This window comes from Gossypium arboreum, chromosome 7 (assembly GCF_025698485.1).
Source record: "Gossypium arboreum isolate Shixiya-1 chromosome 7, ASM2569848v2, whole genome shotgun sequence".
In the NCBI taxonomy this organism is placed as follows: domain Eukaryota; kingdom Viridiplantae; phylum Streptophyta; class Magnoliopsida; order Malvales; family Malvaceae; genus Gossypium; species Gossypium arboreum.
Genome location: NC_069076.1, coordinates 85536013 through 85548709, shown reverse-complemented (window position 1 = coordinate 85548709; position 12697 = coordinate 85536013). Strand labels below are relative to the sequence as shown.

The following is a 12697-nucleotide window of genomic DNA, read 5'->3' as shown; positions in this document are numbered from 1 at the left end:
AAATTCGATTGAGATTACATTGCTGAATTTAGAGAATCATAGCTATTTTCAATGAGTTATTTTGTATTTACTTATATTCTACGTTAGCAAGCTGAAAATTAATATATGCTTTGAGGTTTGTCTAGGTTTTGTATAAGAACTTATTGAGTGTATTCTAGTTTGTTCATTGAAGAACTATTTTTGTGAGAGAGTACAAATAGTTATTGCAAACATTGTTGAGTGTTTATTGCTCGAGTTCTCAAGAAGAGGATTTGGAGGTGAGTGTTCTAGTCTTTAGGTATAAAGGTAAAATCTCTCTACTTGGAAAGTGATAGATTGTGAATCACTTATTATATTATGGATTAAAAATAATAAAATTACTTATTGAATGAGACATTACAAACATAGAAAAATTGAACTACATAAACAAATCTTAGTGTTATTTGTGTTTTTGTTTGGACAATTTTTGCAATGCTAATTAGTAGTGGCATTTGCAATCTTGCACTCCCATTATAATTTTGCATTACAAATCTAGAACTTCCATTATAATATTGGGACTAAATTCCAAAATTGTAAAAAACATATGACATATTTTAACCTAAATATATTTATATAAAATGTTGATTTTAAAATTATTAATTATATAGTTTTATTTTATTTTTAAAAAAGTAAAAATTAAATTGAAGTACGAAAGGTACGAAGGGATATGCATTGGAATGGAAGGTTCCAGCCAGTAGGGGAATGATTTTGAAGGCTAGCTACTACCTTTGCTATCGGGGTATTGTTGGTAGCTTCATTTTATTTTCTGATTTGGGTGTTTTGGTTTACCAATTGAATTGGGCTCTATCAACTACAAGCAAATGGACCTTGTTTTGTTCAACTCTTCTGTTAAACCAAGCAAAGTAGCCTGGAAATTTACGGGTTTGGGAACCAGGGCTTTGAAGAGATGGCAGCTACAATTGCAGCAAGATCTTCATTTCTTCGTCCAGTCTTAAGAACAGCAACAGCATCAAGAATCTCATTTTCGGTTCCCAATTCTTCACTTCGTTCCACTTCCACTCGTCCTTCTACCCGCCTTTCTCCGTACTTTTTTTAAATGTTTCTTTGTTAATAGAATGAATTGGGGTTTTTTTTTTTCCTTATATATGTCACTGTACGGTGATTTTGGTTCCTTTGGGTCCTGTGTTAAAGGTTGGTTCGACGAGAACTGAGCACTCTTCAACCGGTTCACAGTGCGGTTGCATCGGCTTGCCTTGTTTCCAAGCTTCCCCGTGATGCTAACAATTGTGCTGAAGGTATCGATTTTTCTTGGTTTAGGCACTTTTATACCACATCCATTGCTGAAAATTCCATAATTTGAACTAGGGTTTAGCTTTATTTAGCAGTTTTTGCACTTTAAGCCACTCAACAGTAGCTAGAAAGTTATCACTTATCATAAATGGAGCACTATTAAATATCAGCCAAAGGGTCGTACATTCCAATGCTGATCTTATTAGCACTTTGGCAATAACAGGCCAGTGCATTCGAGAATTGCATCATTTGGATTTAGCTCTGTGTGAAATCTATTGCTTGAGTAGAGGATAGATGATTGGTTTATTAAGTACCATTTTATAGTAACAAGGAGACGGTTCATCCTCTCAACTTGCTTGTACTGTCTGGATATCATCATAATTTTCTTATCATTTGGCAGATAATAAATTCATCGTTTATTGGTTGGATAACTATATGCATTCGACTTTAACTATGATTTGCCTTTTTGCTTATGGCAGGTCTATTTGCTAACTATCTTAGTCCCATCTAACAGCAAGTGCATGTAGAAGTGGTGCTACTTACTTTGTTTTGTACATCAGAATTCAGCTTTTCAGGATCAATTGGCTTGTAATCTGTTTATTTAAGATACTCTTGAGTATCTCCTCTTTGTTTTGTGATGATTTTAACTTAGCTTTGGGTGATGGTTCTTTTGCTATATGTTTTAAATCATAAATGAATCCAAGTTTGTATCCAGTTTTGATCTGCTGGATGTTGGTGAATGCTACCGGTACTTTATTTTTGTTGATTGATACAACGATACGAGTTCTAAAGATGTTTCAAGTAGAAAAAACTTGTTGTACTTGCTTCAGACATATACCTGTCTTTGACACTCACTTGAATTCAGGTAATCACTGCAAATATTAGTGCCTTAATTAGCTATGCTTGATTTGGTTGCTTCCAGTTGTTTTTTTGGAAAGGGTGTATTACTTAGATTATGAAGCTGTCATATGGCTGAATTGTGAAGTGCCTGCACTTTGATTAACTGCTAATTTCTTTTCTAGGGATCTATGTTACATGGTTATAAGTAAATGTTGAATACGGGTATGGTTTATTTTTCCTAAAAGTTTACCAGGATTCTTGGAGGGACGAGCAAAACTCAATTTAACTAAAAAAAATGGAAAAAAAAATAAAATTAAGTTATTTGGTTTTTTCAAATCATCTCATAAGTAATTTGATTTTTTGAGTTCAATGTTAGTTGTATTTTACAACTCGAATAACTTCAATGATAGATTGATGTAGATATCCATTATATTTATTAAAAATTCAGAATAACATTCAAAAAATTAAAGTATTTATTAAAAATTTCAAAGTTTTATAAAAATTATAGATAATTTCAAAAATAAAAATCTAAAAATTATACAGAAGTGTTAAATTATAAATTTTTTTAAAAATTTTGACAATGATAAATTTGAGGTGTTAAACAAGTAAATTATCAAATTAAGTTTATCATACTAAAAACTTTTTTTTCTTATTATGCTTTAAAAGAGTTTTCAAATATATATTGTTTTAAATTTATTTGCTTTAGCTTGGAATTAGTCGTATTGTTAACAAGATTTTAATTTGATATGTTTAATAGTTTTATTTAATTTGACATGTTTAATAGTTTTAATTTACTTTGAACAATTTCTTTTGACTCACTTCAAATTTTTTTCACTTGATTGATTCGATAAAAATATCAAATCAAGTTAAGATGATAAAATGAGACTCGTCAACTTAAATGACTAATAATATTTTCATTTGACTCTATTCAATACACTTACCCTACACATGTTGAACATAAGTACTGAAAGAAAAAAAATGTTCCAGCAGCATTGCTGGAGAGTAATGTGACAATGTGTGCGATTGAACTGAAACGGAAAGGAGCCTTAATTAGAACGGTTTTGAGGTGGGTGGCACGAAGATGTTTTAAGTGTTTCGTAGCCTTCAAGGGTCCTTATACGCAGAAGCATACATGATTATAGATGTTCGAACAAAAGCTGGATATGAGAGAGAAAGCAGACTGGGATTTTCTTTCTTGCTGCTTCACCTCAAGTGCTTGACAGGCTTTTAACAGCCATGAAAGACCCGGTTCCAGCTTTGTGGCTCCACAAAATATATTAAGGGCTATCATCCAAAATTGAAATAGTTGAAAAAGTAAGGACTCAAGTCCATGGCAGTATTGAATTATACTTGCCCTACCTAGCAGCATCCTTGCCCCCCTTGCTAAAGGTCATACATATTGTGACAAGCAGAACTCAACATGGGAAAATGATAAGGAAGAAAAATGAAGAAAAAACTATAAGTGAGAGAAATGCCTTAGAGTTCGGTGGATGACGAATCACTTCCCAAAGCAGTTCTCTTTTTCTTGTGATCAGATTGCACCTGTGTGCTTACTTTTTGGGTATTGATTGAAAACCTTGTAATCTATGTATTTATGTCATTTTTGTGATATCGTTTCATGTCATAATTGTTTTTAGTGTGTTGTATGCTAATTTGCATTTTGATGCATTAAAATTGTGTTATATAGGTTATGATAGGTAGAGGCGTGCATGAATCGGGCTGGGCTCAACTAAAAATTTAGGCCATTTATTAGGCCCAGGTCTGACCCTAAAAATGGGCCTAAAATTTTACCCAAGCTCGACCCAGATAAAAATGCTAAAACCCAGGCCGACCCGGCCAACACATATTAATTTTTATATAATTTTAAAAATATATAATACATCAAAAATACTAAAAATATCAAAATAAATATTTTCCAACAAATTGAAAATAAATTTTAAAAAATTTATACTTAAATAACACTAAGATAGATGCAACTTAACAATCAAATGTCTCTAAAATAATAACAAAATTACCAATAAAATAAGTTTTATACAATATCCAAACAATAACAACAAAATAGTAGCAACATAATAGTAAAATGGTAGTAAAATAGGGAGAAAACAACAAGAAAATAATATTAAAAAAACATAAATTTTTTTGTCATTTAGTGAATTTGGGTCGGGCCAAAAATGCCTTACCCGAGGCCGACCTGTTTTTTAAACGGGCCTTATTTTTTTGTCCAAACCCATTTTTCATGCCCAAACCCTTTCACATTTTGGGCGGGCCTTCGGGTTAGGCCGGGTGGCCCGACCCATGAGCAGGTCTAATGATAGGTATGTCTTTTCTTGTCATATCTAATTTTGTGATTCATAAAAGTGAAGTGAAAAGGGATATGTTTTAAACGATCTTCCGAGGTTCAATTATGAAAATTGTGAAGTTAGTCCCCTTAAATTTATCAAAATTTTGTCTCAGTGCTTTATGAAAATTGAGAAGTTAGTCAAGTTGGTATACACTCGAACTTTGAATAGATGAGTTTGGCTACTTTGTTGCATATAACTTATTGAATTGTTAATTTTTATTAATTTCATGCATATAAAATATTGAATTGTTGATTTCCAAATTAACGATTTGATGGAAAAGGATTACCTAATCAACTAACTTCTCAATTTTCATAAAATGTGAAAATAAAATTATGACAAACGAAAATGATTACTTCTCAATATTTGTAAAGGAGAAGGATGAAATTTAAAATTAAACTAATCTTTCAATGTAAATTGTCTCATTTAGTCTCATTCCCTTTTTACACCTTCAAAATTAGTAATGAGTTGACATTATTTAAATTTAAATATAAATTATGATCTCTGAATATGTAAAAAAGTTTAAATAAATTAAATAAACCAATACTTATTTCGATACATATACATGTATATGTGTCACAGGATTAGACTTTTAGTCTCGCAATCTGGGTAACCTTAGGCTATTTCTTCGTTTTAAATGCGCCTAAGTCAACCTAACTCTCACAAAGTCAGGATTCTCACAGAAATCCTCCAAGGCACTAAAATTATAGCGGAAGCAAACTCACGATGAAAGAAAGCACAAAAGAGGAAAATAGACACAGAAAAGCAATGCACACAAAGTGTATAAGTAAATGCTCTCAATATATTCTTTCACTCAAAGAATACATAATAAAATGGATTCTAATGGATGATTGCATGTAACCTCCCAAACCTAGCCTAAATATTATTGACGAATTCTGAAGGCTACATTAGCCATTGAAATGGCCAAGTAAATTCTTTTAGTTTAAAAACCACTGTTTTGATCAATTTAGAAAACTTAGCGTGGTTGCTTTAGGTTTAAAACGTCAGATTAATAGGTCGTCTATAATTAAAGTCCAATTTATTTAAAAGTTGTGTTGTTTGAAAGATAGCTTAATTGTTTTTGTCAAATTGCCTTTTTTAAACTCCAATTTGCAATATTACGCTGCGGAAAATGTGATGCCTTTAGTTTTATATGAAAACCGTGTTTTAGAAATCTTAAGCTAGTTTTTAGTGTCGTTCGATTTTTAACAAAGTTGTATGTATGCAATAAAATCCTAAATGAAAACAAACAAGCCCATGCCACAGTTTATAATTAACAAGATTACCGTCCCAAAAACCATAATAAAATAAAGTAAAATTTAAAATTGGCCTTATTAAATAAAACTGAGACGAGACCTCCGTATGTCGAGTTTGATTTTATCCTTGAGGGTTATCTGTAGGAAGTAAACTAAAGGGGTGAGCTTGAAAGCTCAATGTGAGTCTTATGAATCAGAATACCAAAGATCTTAAAAGCATGAAAGTAAACAAATATAACAGTAATAACAGTGTCACAGATCACAGTGTTTCAGAATATACAGAATCATAGAGTTTTCAAAATGTATGTACATGTCCATGAATGTCAGTGTAATTTCCTACCTATCCATCCTCTATACACCATGAGTTACCTAGAACTCATCCATCTGTACACACCATAATAGTAATAGTCGTAGCTCATTGTGGACAAACCACCAGTAACATTAAATATTTGCAGATAAACTGCCAGTAATTTGTAGTTAAATTGCTAGTAAAAAGTTTGTGGACGAACCGCCAGAACTCCCATATTACGGATAAACCGCTAGAACTCCATAGAAGTCCTCTGTTACCAATCTTCCCAACCTTATGCAATAGAATGTCATAACATGCATGACAGAATCAGATACAATGTAGAACCTTGGCATGTTTTAACATGCGATCAATAAATCATTAGCAGTGGCATTCCTTTCATGCATTCGATAAATATAAAAACAATGGCATGCTTTCAGTCATGCAATCAATAGACATCGAAGCAACAATATGTCTTCATGAATTCAGTAAACATGTGATAACAATTCCATATCATACATTAGTAGTCTATACATACTCAGTTATAGCAGACAAACCATTAGGCACATTCAACCAACTACAAAATAAACCTAAACACATTCGACAAGCACACCAAATTAACACACATCATATTTGGCCAGTTCATAGGACACTATACATTTGACAAAGCTTAAGGGTACACACACAAAAATTCGGTTCAATATGATTTATATACACATGCATTCGATTATCACCAAATCACACGATTCACTTATGAATAGGACACACGCCTCAATGCACGTCTGAAAAGCATTAACAATTGTTTGGAACACTTCTATGATTCAGATTTGAATTGGCACCTACCAGATATGTACCTAGCATAGAGAACGAACATTAAAATTTAGCCTTTAACCATCTTATAGGGTTCTACTAAATCGAAGAAACAACCCAAACTTCATATCTGAGATCATTTACACTTCTACTGATCCGACGAAAATATGAATAGGCTCAAACTTCACTGGAGATCTGAGAGATTTAGATCTAGACCTTTGACAAAGAAAAATTCACAAAATTAATACTCTATAGATTTGACCACTACCTTGAAAAAGAAAAGAAAAACAAAATCAAGTTAGATCTAAACAACTTACACTTCCAAGTTTCTAGACTTGGAATAACGAATCAATAGAAAATGGATAAACACTTCAGTCGGCCAAGATAGGAGGCTGATTTCAACAACAAAAATGAAAGAAAAGTGGGCAAAAAGGGTGTGACAATAGAAGAAAAATCAGCAGCAAAAATTCGACCAAAGTGATAGGAGAAGAAATGAACAAAAAATAGAAAAACAAGAGGAGAATATGAACAATTGGATAACACAAATAAGAAGAAAGGAGAGAAAACGGAGAAGAAAAGAGGAAAAATGAGAGCGGCGGCAATAGGGGAGCAAAAATGATCAAAAAAGGCTAAAAATAACAAAAAAATATGTTATATACTAGGGTTTCTATGCAAAAGGGTGACACACTAGGGTTTTGAGCAAAAATACAGTAAACAAAAATTATGCAAAAGAGGGGAATAAAACTTAGGTCTCAAGAATAGCTACACCACTTCTTAACCATTAGGCCGGAACTCTTACAACATTTATTTTAAAATAAGGCGTGGCATTTACTAGGATTTGAAGTAAAATTTGGAAAATAATAAAAATGATGCAAGGGAAAAGAATTAAACTCGAGTTTCAAATACAATTTCACTAACACTTAACCATTAGACTAGTAACTCATTTATTTATCAAATGCACAAATATAATCTTAAAAATCAGGGTGTGACCATTCTTATTTCACAAACCTGATTCTACTATCCCTATTTCTGGTAAGTAACAACTAACCCGATTCTACTAGCTGATGGAGGTCCTATAAATATGAGTGAACTTTGATTTGCAAGACAAATAAAAAACACATAAAAAGTTTAGAAGCAAAAGTTTCTTTTTATTCTCTTCCATCTTCTAATATTCCTAGATTGTTTTATAAAGAATTACTGTAGAAGTTCTTTATAGAAATTGATACTCTTTTTATGCTCAACTCAATGCTCAGTGAACTGTTTTTGTTAGTGAAAAATGTTAACAGTCATTGGGTTTCATTGTATTTTCAAGGTTCATTTTCCAGTAATTCTTTTTCACACCAAATTAAAGGTGAAGGGGAACAAAACCTTAAAACTGTTAGTCAATAGATGACCTTTAAAACTTATCATGTACGCATAGTTAAAGAATATTATTTCTTAACAAACCAAGGGCGTTTCATATATTTTTGTACATAATCACATTAAAGGACGATCAATTGTCCAATCATTTGACAATAACATCACAAATTTTTTACACTCTTTATTATGGACATTTTTTAGTCATTTTGTTACTATAATCAAAACCATGCCCATCACCTAAACGGGTCAAATAACATAAATATTGTTATTTTCGTACTCACGAGATATTTGAGTCATGGCTTCTAAAGTGAATTTCAAAATTTTACTATATCTCAAAATTATAGAACCAATAGATTATAGATCATATCCAAGCCATATATAAATACCATGTCCACCATTAGAAACATGATATGATCTTGTCTTCAAATATATGATTGTCACTTTCACATTTCCAATAGAAGATTTCATTCAAAAAAAGTGATTTTTTGATATCAACTAATGCTTTCCACTATTCTACCTTAACTAGGAAAATTAATAATGCATATTGCATATGACTTATTTCATTTCCAATCAAAACCACTTCTAGTCCAACCTTTATAACATGGACTAATAAAATGTGCCGTCTTATATAAAACCCATTTAGCTTATGATTATTATTAGTTTTAAAACAACCAAGATTATTCATATTATATGATCATCTACAAACTTTCATTTTTAGCAATGAATACACTTAAACAATGTCTCATCAATAATATCCAAACTTTAGTTACTAATAAACAAATAATTCCATATCTCAAATTAAATATTTATCGTGAAAAAGAAAGAATACTTTTTTACTAAAAAATTGCACTCACAAATATGATAGAATGAATTAAATTTTAATTCTCCAAACTTATTGTCTATTTATAATGCACCAATACATGCCTAAGTGGCTTTTTAAAATGACATCACTTTTAAAGTTACACTTCTTGGTTTCAAGAAATCATTTCAATCCGACCTTTTAAAAGTAATTGTTGGATTCAATAACACAACTTTTTCGTTTGAGAAGGCTCTCTCAAATGGTCATAATGCTTCTATTGGATAGAAGTTTGTTCAAATGTTTGAACAATGTTATCACCATTCAAAACAAAAGTATTGTTTTGATCCATTAATAGATCATTTCCCAATTGATTTTGAAAATGTGCTAACACGTATGTCTAAGAACAGTTAGTGTCGAGCTGCAACAATCAAAGCATTAATCATGATGCTTTGGAGGTCTCTTTGGGCCTCATCAGAAATTTCAAAGCCTTACTAGTGCTTCGACTCAACCCATGTAATTTTTTAACTTGCCTTTCGTTTAACGGGCAATTATTCTTTCTAAATGAGTCAAACTCTCGTCATACATCACCTAACGATTAAAGATAGAATTTAGCAAAACTCGACCTCCCCAAAGGCTTAGTCCTTACCTCAGCAAATGCCATGTCACATGAGGTGGGCCCATGCAATCCCTAGAAGATATCTATCGAAAAGAATCTGGCAACACCCATCAATCCATCACCTTTGTAGACTTGACATCACTCCACCTAGTTACCTCACATTGACTCCAACAATGTTCCTAGCTGACATCCTACCACAGTACCATATGTACTATATAGTAGAGTATTTGATGTTTGTGCCCCACACCAAGTCAACCTCCTTCTATAAATACCTTCTTTCAATGCCAAAATACATAAAAGAACTCAACTACATATAATATATACACCCTGCAACTAACTCTTTCCCAACTTCCTTTTATATCCTAAGCTTCCATCCTCGGTGACTCTCCGTACTATATACAATATGAACCACTACTATAGTTTACTTTAATACTCTTGTAAAACTTAATTATTATTCCATTTCATGATTTTAAAAAAAATTTAGAAATATATTGTTGAAACCTTTTTTGAAATTGACTTTTTATTTTAAAATGAAAATGGAGTTGCTACCAATCCTTTTCATTTAGGTTGATTGGATCACCTTAAAACTTGGTCATTTTAATAAAATTTTAGATTTATTAAAACGATAATTTTTGGTCTACAAAATCCAGAAAATGGGTTTGGAGTCGGTTACGTATAAGGAAGGATTAGCACCCTCATAACGCCCAAAATTGGTACCTAGTTGATTACTTAATGTCTTGATGTCACAAATTGAAAATTTGAATAGAATTTAAAATACGGTCCCTCTTTGCATGATGTTATTTGATGGTATTGAAAAAATCCCGATCTAAATTTAAATTTCTAATAAGGAAACATTCTTATTTTGGGTCGATCAAGATGAAAAATCATGTCCCGTAAGTTAGGGTACAAAAATCTCAAAAAAATCTCAAATTCTCGAAGATAAAAATGCTCACCATTTAATTATATTATATTTTTTATTTTTTTTTAAAAAGAGAAGGGACGTTCGATTATTTCGATTCAATGAGAAAATCGTACCCTGTAAGTTGGGGCACAATTTCTTAAATCCTCAAAATAACAATATTTCCTTGGTCTTAATTATTACTTTTTATGTGCTTATGTCGAAAAATGGATGAGTGTATGTAGCAATTATTTACAATATATGATGATGGAAAAATTATGGTATTAACAAAATAACATAAACAATAAAATAAAATGACAATAATATAATGAGTACAAATAAAAATAAAAAATAAAAAATATTCAATTAAATATTATATAATAATACTAATAGTGAAATATTGTAAAAATGCATGATAATAATATAATTACATTCATAAAATATTGATTCTTTAAGTGAATTTTAACAAAATTAATATTAATTAACAACAATGATAACTTAATAATATTAATAGTATCAATAATTAAAAATAAAAGATCAGAATAAAACAATTGGGAGATTCATGGGCAAGAATATAAATAGCACAAATTATAAATGCTAGAAATTAAAAGAAGAAATAAATGGGCTAACTTTAATAAATAAAGGTTTGAATTAAAATTTAAACAAATTTTAAAGCATGAATTAAAAAAAAACAAAGAAAAAGGAAATAAAGGATTAAATTTGAAAATATAACAAAATTAAAAGCCTAAACTATAAGGAAACAAAATATAAATGATTAAGTTAAAATGAGATAGAAAAGTACAGGGACTCAGAGGAAAATTATCCCGACCACATTAACATGTGTCATTCCCTCAGTGGGTCAACAGTGGGTCAAGGGACTAAATTGGGCAAGAATAAAATAAAAGGGCAAAAATAGAATAAGATAAAAAGGAAATAGGACGAAATTAAAAAAAAGGTAAAAAAGCAGAAGGATCAAAATGAAAAAATAGACCATCGTGTGAAAACACGCGAACCCTAACGTTATTTGGGCCAAATTTTCGGGTCGTGCCAAAAAGGTGTCGTTTTGAGCATCTGAAGCCAAGCCCAAAACGAAATCGTTTTAAGGGCTTATATAATTTAAAAAATTCCAGAAAAAATCATTTGGTTTCAGTTTTTCAAAAAAAAAAATTCTCTTTTTCTTCTTTTTCTCTGAAACTCCCCCTCTCTTGCTCCAGCCACAAGGTTGCCGCATGCCGCCATGGCCACGGGTCATCGGCGCCGGCGACCACCGCCTACGGTGGTCGAAAAATAAAAAAAGACCTCTTTTAGAATCCTTTCGAAACCTTAGAATTAGACCTAGGAATGAAACACCTAAAAAAGGCCGAGATTAGCGGAAAAAAAAAAAGAAAAAAGAAGAAGAAAAATTACATTCGATTTCTTCCCTCTCCGGTAATGCAAAAAATACATTCGATTTCTTCCCTCTCCGGTAAGGCCCTTAACGGAAACCTAGAGGGTTTCGAGGTTCTTAAATCGAAAGTGGTTTTTGATGACGGCTCTTAACAGGTAAAAATTTCAACTCTGTGTTTATTCTTATTTTTTTGAAATAAAAAAGAAAAGAAAATAAACTATTTTTTTAAACTTCATTTTTTTTTTGTATTTGAGTTCTTTTTTCTTTTTGTTTACAATTGTCTTCGAATTTTATGGCCAAACATATATTAAATAATATACATTTTCTTTTCTTTCTCTTTGTTTTTCTGCTTCTGTTTCTCTTCTTCTTGTTTATACTTTTTTCCTTTTTTGTAAGTGTTTGAGGCAGTTAGCGGCGATGGAAAACCACGCCTTGCCATTTCGGTAAAAGGAAGGTAGACCTTGGACAATGCGTCTGCTGACATGGAGAGGAGCGGTGACAATTGGTAAAGTCTTAGAGGTGGCTAGGGTTTCTTGATTAGTTTTTAGGTTTTGGGTATTTAGGGTTTTGGGCTTGTAAATAGACTTTTTGTTAATTGAACTTTACTATTTTTATTTATTTGTTTTTGTCTGGGCCGGATAGATTTGGGCGATTACAGCTCCCTCTCTTTGCTCGTTGTCGTGTAACGGGAATGGAGCAAAGACCTTAAGAAGGGTGAATTTTTCTAGTATTGTCGAATCTAGACTTCTTTGGTGCTCCTCTTTTTCAAGTAGCTCATTCTTTCAATCCATTGGTTACTCTACTTCACTATATCTGCTTAGCTATAACTTTATGAAGG

The 12697-nt window shown here is 31.6% G+C and overlaps 1 protein-coding gene and 1 long non-coding RNA gene across 3 annotated transcripts; one reads left to right on the top strand and one right to left on the bottom strand.

Annotated features, from left to right (window-relative positions):
• The first annotated feature begins 703 nt into the window (after positions 1-703).
• On the top strand, positions 704-1888 carry LOC108483043 (uncharacterized). The gene is made up of 3 exons (XM_017786229.2): positions 704-1062; positions 1171-1274; positions 1749-1888. Exons 1-3 carry the CDS (start codon positions 926-928, stop codon positions 1778-1780), a joined length of 273 nt encoding a protein of 90 aa, XP_017641718.1. The 5' UTR covers positions 704-925; the 3' UTR covers positions 1781-1888.
• A 4026-nt stretch (positions 1889-5914) lies between these two features.
• LOC108461367 (uncharacterized) lies at positions 5915-7576 on the bottom strand. 2 transcript variants are annotated; one of them, XR_001867734.2, is made up of 2 exons: positions 7118-7576; positions 5915-7016 (listed from the first exon to the last, which is right to left on the bottom strand). It is a non-coding gene; the product is annotated as an uncharacterized LOC108461367 (long non-coding RNA). The 2 variants fall into 2 exon arrangements; XR_001867745.2 differs by having other exon boundaries at positions 5915-7010.
• Between the last annotated feature and the right edge of the window lie 5121 nt (positions 7577-12697).